Below are 18,247 nucleotides of genomic sequence, written 5' to 3'. Positions count from 1 at the left end.
ACTCCCTGAAATTACAAAAATAATATCCAACTTACTTTTTCAACTAGTTCCGTAGCTGTTATATTTGGATCATATGGAATGGGATCTCCAATATATGTGCGAAGTTTGACTGGGAACCCTCCATATCCAGGAATGAGTAACAATCGAGAACATTCATAGAACCACCTAAAAAACCCTGTGAATTAGAAAAAGAGGAGGGGAGGTTTACATTTTGAGAGAGAACCTTTAGAAGTCAGCAGAGTCCCTGAATCACAATGGTGTCTGGATTGCAACAAACAAATTTTAAATGATATGGGTGTTTGATAAAAGGCTACATGAAGTAGGTCAAACAATATGCAGCACACATAATCTTGAAAATAATTATCTACTCTTATGTTACCTCTTGCATATTCAATATCAGGTTAAATGGCTCACCATGTACAGAACAATTAATGCTTAGTTCAATAAATGCATATTTAGATTAGATAACCCATGTGCACTTTGGTTTACATGACAAAGAAACAGTTACTAGAGTTAAAAGAGAACAACAGAGTCGAAAGAAATTCACAAGACTAGTATTTCCCAGAAACAGTTGATTTTGAAAAGATAAATAAAAGAAAAACTCCAAGAATTTGAAAAGATGCATATGAAGTAAATCTTACCTATTTTTCCAAACATCCTATATCCTTCCCGAATATTCTGTGTGAACAAAGGGATGATGGGCTAAGAAATGAGGAAAAAGAAGTGGAAAGACTTTAAGTTCAGCCTCCGTTTTTGTTTTAAATATTTCATCATCTCTGTAGAGAGACCTTCTGCATCTATATTACATGGTTATAGTCCACTTTACCATCCCATTAAATAAAAATGGGACTGACAAGTTATCATGACTAGAAACTCCAAAGGAGCTGCATGTTTGTCAGGAAAACCTACAGCTAGTTATGTACCAGGTGAGGCTCAATTTTCTGAGATCTCTTAGAACCTCTGTCACATGTTGCTGTTATCACGATGAACACCAAAACAACACTGACAGGATCACATTTAGAAGCAGAAAAAATATTTCCACAGATATCAGAATTATCAGTTTCATGAGTTTGTTCAGCAATTTTTTTCAGTGCCTAAGAAGTCAGAGTACTAGTGAGTTAGTCAAAAAAATTATCCACACGTATTATTTTGGTAACAAAATCTTGCAAAAGTCCTATAGAAAACAGACTATGCAATTTAAGAATCCCACTTTTACTATGAAACGCCTGCAAATGTTGGGGCAGAGGACAAGAAAGGATGATCATGCATAACTGAATGTTTCCTTTCTTATGCCTTTAATACTAAATAGCTTTAAGAAGCTGTAATTTCTCAGAAAATTATTTTCCTTCAAATATGATACAGATCATCGTCTCTCTGAAGCACATATTGAGCTAGTATAGGTCACATCAAGTCACAGTAGAGGTTCTTCCTAAACCTTACGTTGTGACAGTGTCTTCATTATTGATATTATAGATCGAGTGCCAACCATGTACATGGCGTGGCACAGAATTTTCTTCCCCTTTAGTTCTCATGCCAAGAGGTTTATCAGAGATATGAATTAGAGCAGGGTTCTTACATTTTTTTATAGTGTAGACCACATCTTAACAGAGAGTGTATTTCTTGTGCAACATCCCTACAACAACTGTTCAGAGGGAAAAGTAACATCAGGAAATTAGTTATATTTAAACTATTTAATTTTTTTAAAGTCACACTATCTGAACTTTTCATTTAATCTCATCATCATGCCATCTGTTCCAAATCTCTCGCTTATCCTGATTAGGCTTTTCTGCCATTAGGTCACCTTCTTTTCTCACACTGTGGAACATCTTGTCACCCTCTCTCCTGCAAATATTGCTTGGCTCTGTTCTACCACTGATGGCTGGACTCCTATTTATCAGCTTCCAGGTCCTCTCCTGCTGGTAGTTCTGGTCCCAAAAGGCAGCTCCCATTTCCTCTCCTCCTCTTCTGAAGCAGCAGCCCATAGTGGAGACAGCTAAGATGACTTCTCCTTTTCTTCTGCTTTTATTTCTTTAAAATGTATCTCTTTCAAGTCATATCTATACAGCTTTATAGAAATTTGACTAATAAACAGAGGGGAAGGATGATGTTCCCTGGACCACATTTCATATTTCCAAGACAGATTGAATTTGTGCATTAATCTTGCTCTTCGCCTTTCTTCTGTCATAACATCTCTACTCTTCATTAGTCAAACAAAGCTGCAGTAAAAAATATAAGCCAGAATACCATTTGCTGAATACTGTAACACCTATGTGACAAAAAGCTACTGAAGCACCCTGACCACAGAGGTTTCTGCAGCACAGAGAAGGCTGCTGACTTAACTGGAAGCAAATAACCCGTTTCTGGTGGGAGGATTAATGACACCCAGGTGCTAACTGTTGGGCTGATGAGACAACTGGCTCAGTAACTGGGAGGAACAGGAAGCCTGGGAGCTCAGAGGGTGACTGTGGGGATAAGAGAAGGCTGTGTGTTAGTCTCCTCCTGCTGTATACTTGTGTCATGTTCTGTTTTGCTTGGGAACTGAACAATAAATGTACACATGGTGAAAGGGAAACAGCATGAGTGAGTTTCTGACAGAGACCATGAAAACGGGCTGGGCAGCACTGCCCACTGGGTAGCTGAAGAGGCACCTTGTGACAACCTACTATTGTACAACTATGCACCCAAAGAATTCTTCATTCTACTCCACTGATATAATATTGAATTTATTTAAACTGGAAATTGGACTAATTTAGTCACTCTGTCCCCTTTGCTCTTTTGGGAAGGGAATCTACAATCTTTTCAAAAATTTAAAGTTAGAAGTCCGATCTCCATTTCCATCACATAACTGGACTGCATAACCAGTCACTACAAGGTGTGGGGAGACTCACGACTTCCACGTTCTTACTATAGTATATTTGCCTGCTAGAAAGAACAGGCCCAATCCTGTTTTGCAACAGTTAGCTCTCATTACACCTTCTTCTCCAACCCCCAGCATGGGGGCGCTGGGGGCAGGGGGGAAGTAGCTGGGGAAAAGGAAGCATGACCAGGGGGTGTCTACACCCTGGAGATCCATGGTTGCCATTTTGGTCCCTTGAGGCCAAGGGCAGCCTACTTAAAATAGAGTATCCTCAAAACTTCACCAACACCGAGGCCCTGTAGCCCCAGGATCAGGAGAGTGCAAAGGTGACAAATCTACCTTTGCACCTCCCATGTTGAGATCCACTGAGCAAAGATCAGATACAGCCCAAGATCTGGGCCAAAATTTTTAAGAAAGGTTTTGAGATTTTGCGTTTAGGTTGTTACTGTTTATTCCTTAAACTGCCTCCTGCAGGGAGAACTTACCTTTCTCGGTCCATTAATGTTTTTGGTATCATTTACAATTTTCTGTCAATAATTCTGTATTTTCAGATAATGCCAAATTATATTTTTGAAGTCTCCTTCCACACTGCACTACTTATGTGGCAGTAATTTTAGGGACAACAGTCCTGTAGGGGCATAATAGAATCTATGTTATGGAGACACAGACACTAGGACATCTGCTCAGTTTTGCACTTAAAGCAAGGATTCAACCTGTTTGATTTGTAGGAAGAACTCCCAAATTTACAGCATGTAACTGTGACTAAAGATTGACTTGAAAACTCAGAAAACCCAATCTGATCATTTATAAAATGAGAAAATAATTAAAAATGGGCCCTTTAAGAAATTATTTTTTAGTCCCTTCCACTAAAAAATTTGTTAGTACTAACCCTTTAAATTTTTGAGATAGAAAAACAAGTATTCTCAAAATTGGAGATCTGTACTGCTTCTACAACAGCCCACATAAGGGCATGTTTTGATACAATAATATTGTCAATACCAACTTTATTCATCATATTTTTATACACAGAATGCACACACTTGCTCTTATGGTTTGTATACATAAACTCTGTTCTGGAGCATGAATACAGACTATTTGAGTAAAATTATAATCTCTCTCTAGAATGTAGCTTGAACCATAACATCATTAATTGCAGTTTCGTGATAGCTTTTGCATATTCTTTTTCATATTTCTCTACTTCTTTTTAAAAATAGTTAAGCTATCTTTAGTTCAAGGACCCAATTATAGACCCCTATCACAAACTACACATGGGTAAGGATCTAAAGGCAAGTCAACAATTAAAATGCTGCATTGGTGAAGCCAGCTGCACCACGGTAGCACTTTAATGAAGACAGTCTATGCCAATGGGAGACAGCGTAATTAATCTACCTGCCCAAGAGGCAGTAGCTATGTCTACAGGAGAGGCTCTCCTACTGACAAAGCGCTGTCTACACTGGGAGTTAGGATGGATTTTTCCACACCCCTGAGCAACACAGTTATACTAATGTAAGTCAGTAGTGTAGACCAGACCTAAGGGAAGATTAACAAACTGTTTTATTCCATTGGGGAGACAAGGAGGGTGAGGTAATATCTTTTATTGGACCAACTTCTGTTGGTGAGAGAGACAAGCTTTTGAGCCACACAGAGCTCTTATTTGGGTCTTGTAAAGGTATTCCTAACACCACAGCAAAATCATTGGTGGCGGCTGAAGCTTCTCCTGGGGAACGCTACCTGTCTATCCTGCCTCTTCCACCTTCACCCACGCCTACACTCCACCCCCATTCCACCCCAGGCCCCACTGCTATTCGACCCCAGGCCCGGCCCCCCTGCTGCCGCTTGCACCGTCCCTCCTCACCCTCCCACCTGTCGCTCACCACATCCCTCCTCAACTACCACCCACCGCCAGACACACACCCTTCCTGACCACTGTGAAACCTCCTCACCTGCTGCTGGCTCACTGCGTCCCTCCTCACTCTCCCACCCACTGCCAGACCCCCCACCCCCGACCACTGTGAAACCTCCTCACCTGCTGCTGGCTCGCTGCATCCCTCCTCACTCCCCCGACCACTGCCAGACACCCCCTGCCCCCGACCACTGTGAAACCTCCTCACCTGCTGCTGGCTCGCTGCGTCCCTCCTCACTCCCCCAACCACTGCCAGACACCCCCCGCCCCCGACCACTGTGAAACCTCCTCACCTGCTGCTGGCGCGCTGCGTCCCTCCGCACTCCTGCGCCCACCACTTGCCTCCTCAACCCCCGGCCCGGCACCTGCCTCCTCACCCCCTGGCCTGCCACTGGCCTCCTTCTAGAGCGAAAAGCATGAGTATTGAAAGCTTCAATTAAAGAGCTAGTCTCTGTAGCTAGCAGCTGTAATAGACTCACATTCTTCATGGCTTGGGCACAGAGATGGGCATGTAACACACAATGATCAGTGAGTTAAACATATTTATATACACGCACAAGAAACCACTCACCACTTTTGCATCTATGGCCACTTGAGCAAAGCCTTTGCGATTACCCCACAGGAGGTTGTAGTTTTCATCACTAAAGAATGCTTCTCGACTTCCACCTGGTGAGACACCCAATAAGTTGCCTTTCTTCAGAATTTCAACACTTTCATTTCTTCCACTATGCACTGCAGGTAACAGGTTAAAAAGCAGTTGTATTCCTGCAATAAACATAATCAGTAGAGATCAATATGGTATATTAGACCTCATTACATAATTATTACTTACACATATTCAGAATAAAACCCAGTCAAAAACTCTCCAACACACACACGCCCACCCACCCCTTCAGCAATTTTAAGTGTGTCTACATATTACATATCTGATCAAACTGGAGATGTCATAGTCATCAGTAATAAATCCGGTATAAATACTCAGATATAATTAGGGGTTACAGCTTCAACCCACAGTAGAATGGAAATGTACTTGCACTTTCCAAGTGTGGCAGAGTTCCAGCCTTAATAACTAGCAGTGCCTGATGGGAACACTGAGCCTCGGGATGGCTCTGGGGGATCAGATTGTTGCTTTGGTGGGGGTGGGCGTGGGCATGCGGGTGAGGGAAATGGGAACAGGAAATGGGGCCGGGGAAATTGGAATCATGTTTGGCTAAGGGCAGGAATGGGAACAGGGACACAGGTGTAAGGCTCTGTGGTGTCAGAGCTGGGAAGGAGGATACTAAGGAAGGAAACTGGAATCATGCTTGCTGGAAGTTCACCCCAATAAACATTGAATTGTTTGCACCTTTGGACTTCGGGTATTGTTGCTCTCTGTTCATGCAAGAAGGACCAGGGAAGTAAGTGGGTGAAGGAATAAGCCCCCTAACAGTGCCCATTGGAGAGCTCACATTATCCCTTCCTACCCTTCCTTTCCCTGGTTCCTGAACAGTCTAGGGGCCAGGCTATAAAAGGGGCATGGTGAGCCACAGCCACCTCAGTTCCTTTCAACACATGCAACAACAGACTCTCCGGACATTTGATACAGATACTAAAACCCCTCACATAGTTCTTCAGGTGGAGCTAAGGATAGGAGTTAATTTATAGTGTAGTCAGTTAGGACAGTTTAGTTTTAAGTAAGAATTTTAATGAAGAATTCAAATGGTGGCTCTGAAGAGGAAACCTAGATTCAAACATGTCTCCTGTCTGGAGGTGTTTTCCACATCAATTGCACACTGGATGCCTTGCTTCCTTTGGGAAGGGATGCCCTTCATCAAAGTGCTCAATCTGTGTCATGTTTACTCCAAGAGCTAAGAAGGAGAGCCAGCTAACACAGAAGCTGAAGAGACATCAGATACAGGGGATAAGCAGAGACCATCCTCAGTTCTAGGTCCTTTGGGTCAGGATAAATAGAAACCTTATGGACTTCCATCCATTCTGATGGTACCTTCAACTCCAGCAGCCTCTGCTGTGCTACCTTCAAAAAAAAGGGAAGAATGTGGCTAAGAAGTTCTCCAAGTCTGTGGATCTGAATCAAGATGAGAGAAATGTTCTTTGGAAATGGCCTCTGCTGCAGAACCATTCCGAGAATGAGAACTTTATCAGATCCAGGGCTTACAAATCTCAATAAGATTATGGCACACAGAAGTTCTGTGAACAGAGCTAAGACACATATATGAGACCATTCAGGAACAGTGCATAACCAGATTCCCAATACTTTGGAACTGACTCTTAAACCTGCGATTTAGGGAGCGCAACCACAGCCAATGAGAACTGCTCTTGTGCAACATTCTGAATCCACCCCCCTACTCATTATCCCACAGTAATGGCTTACATCCATCTTGCTTGAGTCCTCATCACTCTTGGATCCAGCAAAAGATAAACAGCAAATAAGAGGATCTCTTCTCCAATGCTCCCTTCTTTACCTCCAGAGGATAAGAAGAGAAGAGAGGAACAGCTATTTTCACCACTGGTTCTGCCCCTCAAGACACCCTTCAGGTCTCTGAATGTATTATCTCTATGATCAGTTCTACTAGGTCCACCACAGTCACCTCTATGCTCACCATTGGATACAAGATCGGAACAGCTATCAGAGGCAGATCAGCAGAAACCTCCATCCCCTTCTCGACTGCCTGATCGTAACAAGAAATATCAGAACCCTAAATCCTTTTGGCATTATGGTCAAGGGTATTAATCAGATCCAATGACTGAATCCTGGCCAGAATGGCATTGACTGAGTGAGCCCTATTGCTTGGCTCTATATTACCTGTAACTCAAGAGACCACATAAAGGATGTCTATAACTACTGTAGGGGTCTGTGGCCATCTGTCCCCATCAGTCTTGGAGGGATGCCACGTGCCCCACACTACCACATATCTATAAAGGCAAGACTCATTGGGGAATTAATAGTATCAGGGCTTTAGCCATTGGGACGGGACAGAGCAAAAAGCAGTCTCAGGATTCTGGCCCTCTGGGCAGGGCAGAGCACTAAGTAGTCTGTTGCCTACCCTCAGGCTCAGGAGGATAGTGAGAAAACACTGCCCTCTTGGCCCAAAGTGGGTAGGCGGCCACCCCAGGGTGAGGCAGCTGCATGGGTAGGGGGTCCTGGGCCCACCCTACTCCACGAGGTCCTAAGCCAGTGTCCTAACAGTGGCGGTTGGTTCTGCCACTGGTTCAGCAGGGATCCGTCCAAAACACACTGACCTGAATTCTGTCAACAAAACTGGACTATCATCTGGTGTCCCTCTGCTACTTCCTACTACCCCTTTGGCGTGTACCTCTATCTCCTGGGATTCCTTTATCTCTCCTGGGTACACAGCCAATGGCAGTCCCAGTAGCTCCACCAGGTCCTGGTCTGTCAGTAGTCCTGGTACGTCCTCTGGGTCCTCAGCACAGCAGAGCTCCATCTCAGGCACAGGGCTTGGCAGCAGGCAAGCAACGTCTGCTTCCTTTTCCAGCTCTCATGCAACTGAGCTGCAGGACCTGCCTTTTAAACTTTCTGTACTGCCCCTCTGCTTCCTGCGGGGTGGGTATGGCTTACCTAGCTCTTCCCACCATGGGATGGAGAGTGGTTCATTCCCATCAGTCTCAGAGGGAGGCCATGCCCCTGTCACTACAACTACCTTTTCTGAATCGGAGGTTCTCAGATCTGACTATGGAAGGTAATTATCACCCTCAATTGCCTTCTGTGACAGCAAACATTTTGTCTGAAGAGGAGGAACATATTCGGATACAAGACATTCAGATCCAGGCCACCAAACACAGACCACTTAACTTCCCCAAAATAATTGCTAGAGCAGAGGCTCTCAAACTGGGGGTCGGGACCCCTGGGGGGGTCGCAACGTTATTATATTGGGGGCATCACGAGCTGTCACAGACCACTAAACTTCCCGAAAATAATTCCTAGAGCATATATTATAGAAAAACACCCAATCTTGATATGAAAATTCTCAGTGATGGAAACTCCATTGCAACACTTGGTAAATTGCTTTAATGGTTAATTATCTTCATTGTTAAAAATTTACACCTTATCTCCAGTGTGAATTTGTCTAGGTTCATCTTCCAGCTATTGGATTGTATTATACCCCTCTCTGCTAGACTAAAAAGCCCATTATTAAACATTTGTTCCCCATCTAGGTACTTTTATTGACTATAATCAAGTTACCTCTTAACCTTCTCTTTGTTAAGTTAAACAGATTGAGCTATGAGTCTCTCACTATAAGGCATGTTGTCTAATCCTTTAATCATTCTTGTGGCTCTTCTCTGAACACTCTCCAATTTATCAACATCCTTCTTGAATTGTGAGCACCAGAATTGGACACAGTACTCCACCAGCAGTCACAGCAGTGCCAAATACAGAGATAAAATAGCCTCTCTACTCCTACTCGACATTCCCCTGTTTATTCACCCAAGAATCGCATTAGTCCTTTCGGCCAGAGCATCACTCTGGGAGGTCATGTTCAGAAGATTATCCACCATGACCCCCAAATCTTTTTCAGAGTCACTGCTTCCCAGGATGGAATCTCCCATCCTGTCAGTACAGCCTATGTTCTTTGTTCCTAGAAGTATACATTTACCCATATTAAAACACATATTGTTTGCTTCTGCCCAGTTTATGAAGTGGTCCTCATTGCTCTCAGTCAGTGACCTGTCCTCTTCATTATTTACCACTCCCACAATTTGTGTCATCTGCAAACTTTATCACAGACGATTTTATGTTTTCTTCCAGGTCACTGATAAACATGTTAAATAGTATAGGACCAAGATCCGATCCCTGTGGGACCCCACTAGAAATACACCCACTCAATGACAATCCCTGTTAACAATTACATTTTAAGACCTATTAATTCACAATCCCTTTCCAAAGCATTTAGAAACACATCTATGTCACCCCCCTCCCTAAAATGAGGAAGTAATTTGGAGTCTATACCACCCACCAAGACAAGTACCTGAGGACTAGTTCTTCCTACTGGATAAGGACTTGGAAGCTGTTTGTCTTTCTCTCTCTCCTCATGCTGGTACTATTCCTTTTCTTCTCTCTTGCACTTTTGCTGTTTCTCCTGGTCTTCTCTCTCTTGCTCCTGGGCTGCTAGCTGCTGCATTTCCAAATGCAGTTTCTCCCTGTCCAGCTGCAGATTCTCCTGATCTATTTGTAGATCCGTCTCCGATCCCAGTTGCAGTGATGCTCCCAGACTGCATAGAAAAGAGGTAGTACCTCTGCCAGTCTCTTACCTGCTTCCCTCCAAGAGCTGGCTCCAAGGTTTACCCTGCCAGCTGTACCCTCTGCCAGTGGCCTGGATGTTCCCTGCAGACCTGAACCATTATTCCTCTTCCGTTCATTAGAATACAGCAAACCTAATAACTGTGTTTTTATCAGGTCCTCAATGCTGAGCTGCCTTTCTGTGCACAGCTCAACCAGCCGATGTCTCTTCAGCGGTTCATAATTCATCATCATCTTCCCCTGCCTCTTTTCACAAAGACCTTCCTGAAAAGATTGAGACTTTTCTCTGTACTTCTCCTTTCTAGGGTACCTACTTCCACTGCTATGGAAACTTATGCACACTGATACAGATCCCACACACACACTGCCATCATATATGTCACAGTTCAGGGCACCTGTATATCCCCTCAGTGGTCCAGCAAGTGCACCCACTCTCAAGCTTCCGGCTCCCCAGCCATTGCCCTTGGATTGAGCCACTGGGTGGAGACATGCATCTCTCTCCTTTCTGATCAGGTTATTTCCAGGCTGAACCCTTCCTTGTCTTTACTGTAATCACCCCTGACAAAACACAGGCAGCCTAAGCAGCTTGTTTTGCCTTCTCTTCAGAGATGGTTAACAGTGTAATTGTAAGGGGACTGTTGCCCCCTTACTAACATTCAGTGGGGGTGTTTTGGTTGGCTAGCTCCCAGTACAAAAAGGGGAAGGGTCTATGGGAAACCAGGACCCAGAGACTGATAGTCCCCAGGAACAATGGGGAGAGGCCAATGCTCCAAGTCAGCATGAATGACAGGGTGGGCAGGCTAATCAGAGAGTCAGGAGGCCAGGGGGTCCCATCCTCAGTGTTAGCTGGATTTGCCTGGGTCAGACAGAGTGGGGCCAAGCTAAGGAGAAAGCAGGGGCTCAAGCTAAGCTGGGGAGCAGAGCTGTGCCAGATACAGAGGGACCAGAAAAGCAGCCCAGAGAGAGCAGACCCTGGGTTGGGAGCAGAGCTGCAGCCCCAAAGCCAGAGGCACAGCCCAGAGAGAGCAGACTTGTCCTGGGAGGAGAGCTGCAGCAACCAGAGCCAGAGGGGCCAGAAAAGCAGCCCAGGAAGCAGGTCAGTGCTGGGAGCAGAGTCACAGAAGCAGCCAGCAGAGCAGACCTGTCCTGGGAGCAGAGCTGCAGCAACCAGAGCCAGAGGGGCCAAAGAAGCAGCCCAGGGAGCTGGAGGCAGAGCAGCAGCAGCAAGGCAGAGACAGAGTGGTGGAGCTGGGGCTGGAGCAGTCCGGAGCTGGGTGCAGTGAGCAGCTGGGGAGAGCGAGGGGGACCCTGGGCAGCAGGCCCAGCACAGGGAGACGCATCAGCCAAGAGGCTCTGCAGGCCAGGCTTGGATCGTAACCCCGACAGAGTGGGGGCAACACTGGGAAGAAGAGTCCTACCACTTAGAGCCTGAGAGCGTGTGGCCACCACCAGAGCAAGTGTCCAACCCACAGCATCCGTACAGCACAGCCAGGGCCTGAGAAGGAGGCCTGGGACTTACAAGGAACAGACTGTGAACTGCCCTGACATTCCAGAGACACTGTTTGTGATGTTCCCTGCCACAGAGCGGGTTGATGTGTTTCCTTTAACCTTTCCCATTTTTTCTTATTCTTTTTAAAATTAATTGTTGATTAAATAACTTGCATTTGCTTTAACTTGTATCAGAGTAACAGCCGTGTTAGTCTGTATTCGCAAAAAGAAAAGGAGTACTTGTGGCACCTTAGAGACTAACCAATTTATTTGAGCATAAGCTTTCGTGAGCTACAGCTCACTTCAAGGTGCCACAAGTACTCCTTTTCTTTTAACTTGTATGTAATGGTCAGTGGGTCAGAGAAGTGCCCAGTGCAGAGAGAGTAACCTGGAGTGGGGACACCCTAGCCCCTGTGACGACAGCAGGGTTGGGGGTTGAGCCCCCTAGGAATCCTGGGCCCAGCCTTGTTGGGGTTACGAGGACTCTGCCAGACAGGAGAGCGGAAGGGGAGTCTTCAAGGGCAGGGAGGCCTCTGGGTAAAGGAAGTGGGAGCGAAGACTCAGATCCTTTCGCTAGCCCACTTCACTGGGATAGTGCAGAAGCCAGGAAAGTTCCCCACAATAGCGGGACTATTTCCCCGCTTACATAATTACCACTATTAATCTACCAAACATCCCTTTTTAAACAAGCTTGTTTTAGTCTTAACATAAAAGCAATACAGAAAAAACACATTAAAAACAGAAAAAGACCTACATACGTGCTAATAAGCTTACTGGACATCACTCCAAATCCAATAAGGGCTCTGCAAGGAGCAGTCCTTCAAACCGCACACAGGAGTTTCCCTATGGTTTCAAGTTCATAACACCCTTTGCTCAGAACAGAAACCCAGTCTTTTGGGGCCTAAGTAGGCCAAAGTCCTTCCAACCCTTCCCTAAGGATTGGGACCTTCCGTGGACCACAGATCCTGTCCGTCTGCTGGATCAGAAAGAAGGCCCTGAGTCAGTTTACCACCAGACTATTTAACCAAAAACCCTTTCTTTGTCTCTTGGTCCCTGAAGAATCCAGTTTGAACTAGTTTAGGCAAATCTCTCCTGCGGGTGGTGCTTCTCTAGAGATTTTGGAACCTGTGTGACTTTGACTAATCACTCCATATTTTTCTTAGTTCTGGGGGGAGCTATATTTACGCTTACCATGGAAATACATGCAATCCCTGCCCAGCGAGGATACATAAACAATTCATTTAATACAATAGAGTCCACAGATTTTAAAACTTAATTCAGTAAAGTTCATCTAGGATATTTCAGGAAATTACCCTATTTATCACACATCCCATGACTGTGAATATGCAGAGTCCATCTTGAAGAATCTCAGTTATAAGTAACCAGTCTTCATTTTCAGAACATCCATTGGAAGAAGACAGGAAAACAAAATTATTAAGAAAACATCCTGGAAGACTATAGGCAAAATTCACCCTTGGTACAACTTCATTAACTTCAACAGAATTACATCAAGGATAGATTTTGCCTTCCAAGTCCAAATGTGCTTGTGCAACGCAAGTTACTGGATCCTAATGACAATCTTAACGAGAATTGGATGCTTCATAGGATTTTTATTTAAGAATAATGCAGCAATTTACCACACTGAGAAAATAAGTTTGTGAGAATAGTTTATATTTTAGGATTGGCTCTAAAAGAGCTAATAATAAAACTAGTTACATGATGCATTCTTCCAATTTATAACAGTCAATCATACCAATAATAAGAGAACAGAAAGAACATATTTCATTTTTATGTTAAAGCTACATGCAAAGTTTTTTGAAATCTAGAAACCTTTAGCTATAATGAAATTCTAAAGACCACAGAGTTTCTCAAATGCTTGAAATTATACTATTTTCTGTAGTGCATACCTGGAAAGCATTTTGTTTAAGTCTTAATATTTGTAACAATGTATTTATCTGTAACATGGCATGAATTAGAATCTCTGAATTCAAAATATTACTAACTCTCTCATTTATAATAAAAATACTTTACCTGGTAACTTAGCAAAGAAGCGATCAACTGCTGAGTAACAGAGTCTTCCCGTCTGTATATAAAGATTACAGATAAAGTAGCCGTAGTCTACAGGAATGGCTCCATGGTAATAAACTATAAGCCCTGGTCCTTCCGGAATTTTTTCCATACCATGAAGCTCATAACCTGTCAAGAGTACAAAGTACAATAGTTTCAATACCAACTTTATACCAGTCAAGCTTTAATTTAAAAAAAAAAAAACAACAACTCCTTACTAGAGCTGTGGAAACTCTTGATGATATGTGGGGAAACTGCACTAGGAGTAAGTTTTAGCATAACAATTAACTCTTGGATCTGATAGTCAAACATTTCACTTGATAGTCAAAATGTAGTGAGAAAATGGCAACCCTATTCTTGATTTCCTGCATCACTGAACCATATGTCAGCCCACAGAGGCCTAATGTATGGGTGCAGTTTTGAGTCATTGTTCTTATTTTTGTAATTGTGACCTTGATTTAAAAGGAGTCAGAAATCAAGGAAAAAAATTCTTACTTGTAAATGGCATTTGTGACATACCCAGAGTACAATCTAGAGTGGTGAATAGCTGCGCTACACCTGCCCTCAAGCCTCCTTTACACTGTTTTGCTGCTGTAGCTTCCCATCAGGACTGCTCACAGTCTCTAGCATGTAAGTCACTCCCAGCGATGTATGTGTGCACTTGCAGTCTCCCAGTCACACCTAGGCTTTTGCCAGCCTGAATTAAACTGCAGGGTGACGCCAGCATACTTCCAGTCCCAGATTTTCCCCAGAAATTTATGTCTTCTACTGCCCAACCCTTCTCTGGGCTATACAGGTTTATAGAAAGTCCATCATTCTATTAACAGAAATGATATGCACAAATCTTGTTCTCTCAAGTGGAGTTTCCCAAACACTTCAATTCAAACACACTAGTTAAGATAAAACAATAAAACAAGTTTATTAACTACAAAGAGATAGATTTTAAGTGAATATAAGGAATAAGGCATAACAGTCAGAAATGGTTAGAAGAAAAACAAAATGCAAATAGTTCCTAATTTAACAAACTTTGTTAAATTCAAAGCAAAGTTACCACATGTTCTTAACAGTCTTACTGACCAAACTCCTAAGGCTAGGACCCCTTTTTCTGTGTAATGGCTGCTTCCTTTGTTCCTTCTGATGCAGTGAATTGATGGACAGAGTGGGTGAGAGAGGAGGTTGGGTGGGCTCCTGTGGGGTGTATGCCCCCTTCTTTTTTATAGTCCTGTCCTCCATTTGAGAAGCATTTTTACCTGGGAGCATTTTGGCAGGCAAACTGCATAGACAGGAACCCCATGCTATTCCTTTGCTAAACTGTAAATTTTCTGTCCATGCCCTTTTGACTGCCAATGAATAGCCACTTAGCCGGTAATGGCCCATTGACCTTGTTTATACCTGGCTGATGCGTTAGCTTGACCTTTGTTCTGAGGAACTGGTTTTACCACTCCTCAGACTTGGAACATGTTTTAGTATCATCGTACAGTGGAATCTTATAGCTTCACATACAATATCACCACACATATTTTACCAGGACAATAATGACCAGCAAATTATGAGTTTTCAAATGATACCTCACAAGGCATACTTTGTGCAAAGATTATTATAATAGTGTAAATACAGGAGTACAGTCCATCACAGTATTCAACTAAAGATCCAGGCTATTCTCTAACTTGATGGGTTTTTTGTTCATGTCACACTTGGATAATGTGACGCTCTGTACTTCGGGGTAACACCCAGCACTCCCATGTTCATCCTTGTAAAATGACTGTGTGGTATCCAATGCAAAGTTTGTCATGTTGGGTGTCTTCAGAAGGTTAATGATGCACTGAGCGTTGTTGTTATAGTAATTGTTACAATAATGTTATAGGTTTTAAATTCATCTATATTGTTATGAGGCTGAAAATGTATCCTCATGGTTTAAAATAAGTCCAGGCAAAAACTCTCCAAGAACAGAGAGGCAGTTCACACCTCATCAGGAAAGGTATGAGACAAACCTAGCCCAGCCTCACATGAACAAAGGACACTGGTCTAGGCAGCAACAAAAGGATCTGTTCAAGTGAGTCACCTCCCTTCCTTTGGTCAGTATGGGACTGTGATGAGGTAATGCTCACCTGACTCTGAAGGGGGAGGGGGAAAAGCCAAGGGAGAAGAAAGAACAGGATAAAAGGGAGAGACATTTGCCATGCTCTCTCGCTCTCTGTCCCCCTTCCACCTACATCTACAGACATCACACCAAGTGACTGAAGTGCTGATCAAAGGGAAGAGCCTGGCTGAAGGTTTGGTACCAGCCAGCCTGTGGTGAGAAGCATCTAAGTTTGTAAAGGCATTGACAGTGTTTCTTTTATTTTATTTGACCAAATCTGACTTGTTATGCTTTGATTTATAATCACTTAAAATCTATCTTCATAGGTAATAAATGTTTATTTATTCTACCTGAAGTAGTGTGTTTGGTTTGAAGTGTGTCAGAAACTCCCCTTGAGATAACAAGCCTGGTACTTATCAATGTCTTTGTTAAATTGTCAAGCTCATATAAGCTTGCAGCGTCCAGTGGACATAACTGGACACTGCAAGATGGAGGTTCCTAGGGTTGTCTGGGACCAGAGATATTGGCTAGTGTCATTCGATTGCACAATCCAAGGAGCAGCTCACATGCTAGAAGTTGCGCATGAACAGCCCAGGAGTGGGGGTTCTCACAACAGAGCAGGGTAAGGCTGATTCCCAGAGTTAAGGATTGGAGTGACCTAGCAGATCACCGGTCCGGATAACACCAGAGGGGAACATCACAGATAGTTATTAGCAATCAATGAAACTACAGAATGTTGAGCATCAATTCAAATGAATAAGTGGTCTGCTAGTTTTTAGAGCTTTAGCATACACAAATCTGGAAAACTAAAAACAATTCAAACCTAGATGAGACACATATGGATGGGATTAAAAAAAAAATTGCACTCAAGGAAAATCTAAAGTGGGGAAAAAAATATATCTAGAACTTGAAAGTGAAATCATGAGTAAAAACAAACCCCCAAAACAAAATATAACCATGAAGCCAGTGTTCATTGAAAGGATATGTCAAAGACTAGAACAGTAATAAAACAATAGAAAAATCACCACATAATTAGAATGACTATAGGGCTGGAAGTACAAAGAAAGGCCTAGTGAACTGAAAAATACCATGTCCTATTAACTAACTTTAACTGTTCGACTTGACCTAACAATGCACAAGCACAAGTATTGGCTTTGGAGATGCTGAGTTATTTCCTCCAGCTTCAGATTGGTGGATGACAGCTCAGAGATCAGTGACAATCAGAGATATGTGAAGGACCATAGTTTTCCTCTAAACCTTCTCAGTTGTTTCTCAGCCATTTTCATGACTGCAGAGAGGCCTTACGAAAATACACTACAGGAGGTCTGGAACACTGGGGAAGAGCTCAGCACTTGCACACTCTACTCGCTGGAAAGCAATGTGAGAATAAAGAGCTAAGAAGAGGCTTGATATCAAAGTCTCAATTGGCTTTCAAAAATTCAGTAATCTCATTGGTCACTTGTGCCTATTCAAGTGTGATGTAAACAGAAAATCCATCAAGTTAGAAACTGGCCTTCTTCACTCAGAGATAGAAAGGATAGATGGAAAAAATGCTTTTGGTAGATCATGGTTTAACATGATAAATTTCAGTCACTGAGTGAAACACAGTTGATGGCTCAGATGCTAATCCTGATCAGTTGCAATAAAATGAGCTGTCATGGAAATTGCTTATCAAATCTACCACATCAGAAAGAAACTATGGTATTGTTTCCCTGTTAGCTTTCACTACTATATCTTTTTTGATTAGTTATGTTGAACAGTTATATTGTATTTTCCACATTAGAAGCCTGAAACTATATTTGTCTATACTCTGAAGTGGCTAATTTTCCCCCAATAATTTACTTTTACAACTAAACCTAAAATGATTTTCTTTTACATCCTTTAGTTTATTAAGTACTATCCTAGTTATTTTTCTTGCTGCAACATGAAGTATAGCTGCATTAGGCTGATCATTATTCCTAAATTATGACTCTTAGGATAATTTTGCACACATGGGGCCTAATGCAATAGCCTTTGAAGTCAACATAAGAAGCCCCATTTATGTCAGTACCCATAGTGGGAAATTCATTTTGGAAGGCCTCCACAAGCCTTTTGCACAACTTAATCCCAAGAGTGGAGCTGCTGGAAAGTGGTAACATAGAAAATGCCATATGGGACTACACCAATGGTCTATCTAGTTCGGTATCCTGTTTCTAACAGTGATCAGTAGAAGATGCTCCAAACCTCCACAATGAGCCATTACCAAAAAGCATATCTGGAGAAAGGGTTTTGTCTAACCACGCAGTTAAAAGTTGTCTTGTGTCCTGAAGCACACAAGTTTATATGCTTAACACATTTTCAGCATCATAGAATTGTGGATATACTTATTCAGATATAACTGTCTGATCCTTTTTGCTTTCATAATACTGTGCCACTTAGTTCCCCAGTTTCATGATGCATTGTTTAAAAATATTTTTTCTTTATCTATTTTAAATTTGTTGCTTTTAATTTCATTTGTGTCTCCCTTCTTGTATTGTGGTGAAAATGTACCTAGAAGCACGATTTACCTTCTTTATACTGTTCAATAGTTTCTCTCTAAACTATATACTCTTAATA

The 18,247-nt window shown here is 42.8% G+C and overlaps 1 protein-coding gene across 2 annotated transcripts in view; it reads right to left on the bottom strand.

Moving 5' to 3' along the window:
• LOC140906702 (DGAT1/2-independent enzyme synthesizing storage lipids-like) overlaps window positions 1-18,247 on the bottom strand; it is a 47,088-nt gene that overhangs the window by 13,341 nt on the left and 15,500 nt on the right. For both annotated transcript variants that reach the window (XM_073331148.1, XM_073331146.1), the window contains 4 exons: window positions 13,537-13,701; window positions 5,332-5,525; window positions 642-702; window positions 36-175 (listed from right to left, as the gene is read on the bottom strand). In XM_073331148.1, the coding sequence (XP_073187249.1) occupies window positions 36-175; window positions 642-702; window positions 5,332-5,525; window positions 13,537-13,684 (543 nt within the window). In that variant the 5' untranslated portion in view covers window positions 13,685-13,701. The remainder of the gene's footprint in view (window positions 1-35; window positions 176-641; window positions 703-5,331; window positions 5,526-13,536; window positions 13,702-18,247) is intronic.

The sequence above is a fragment of the Lepidochelys kempii genome, chromosome 2 (assembly GCF_965140265.1).
Source record: "Lepidochelys kempii isolate rLepKem1 chromosome 2, rLepKem1.hap2, whole genome shotgun sequence".
Taxonomy (NCBI): domain Eukaryota; kingdom Metazoa; phylum Chordata; order Testudines; family Cheloniidae; genus Lepidochelys; species Lepidochelys kempii.
Note: the sequence above shows the minus strand (reverse complement) of the source record. Positions and strands in the feature narration are given on the sequence as shown.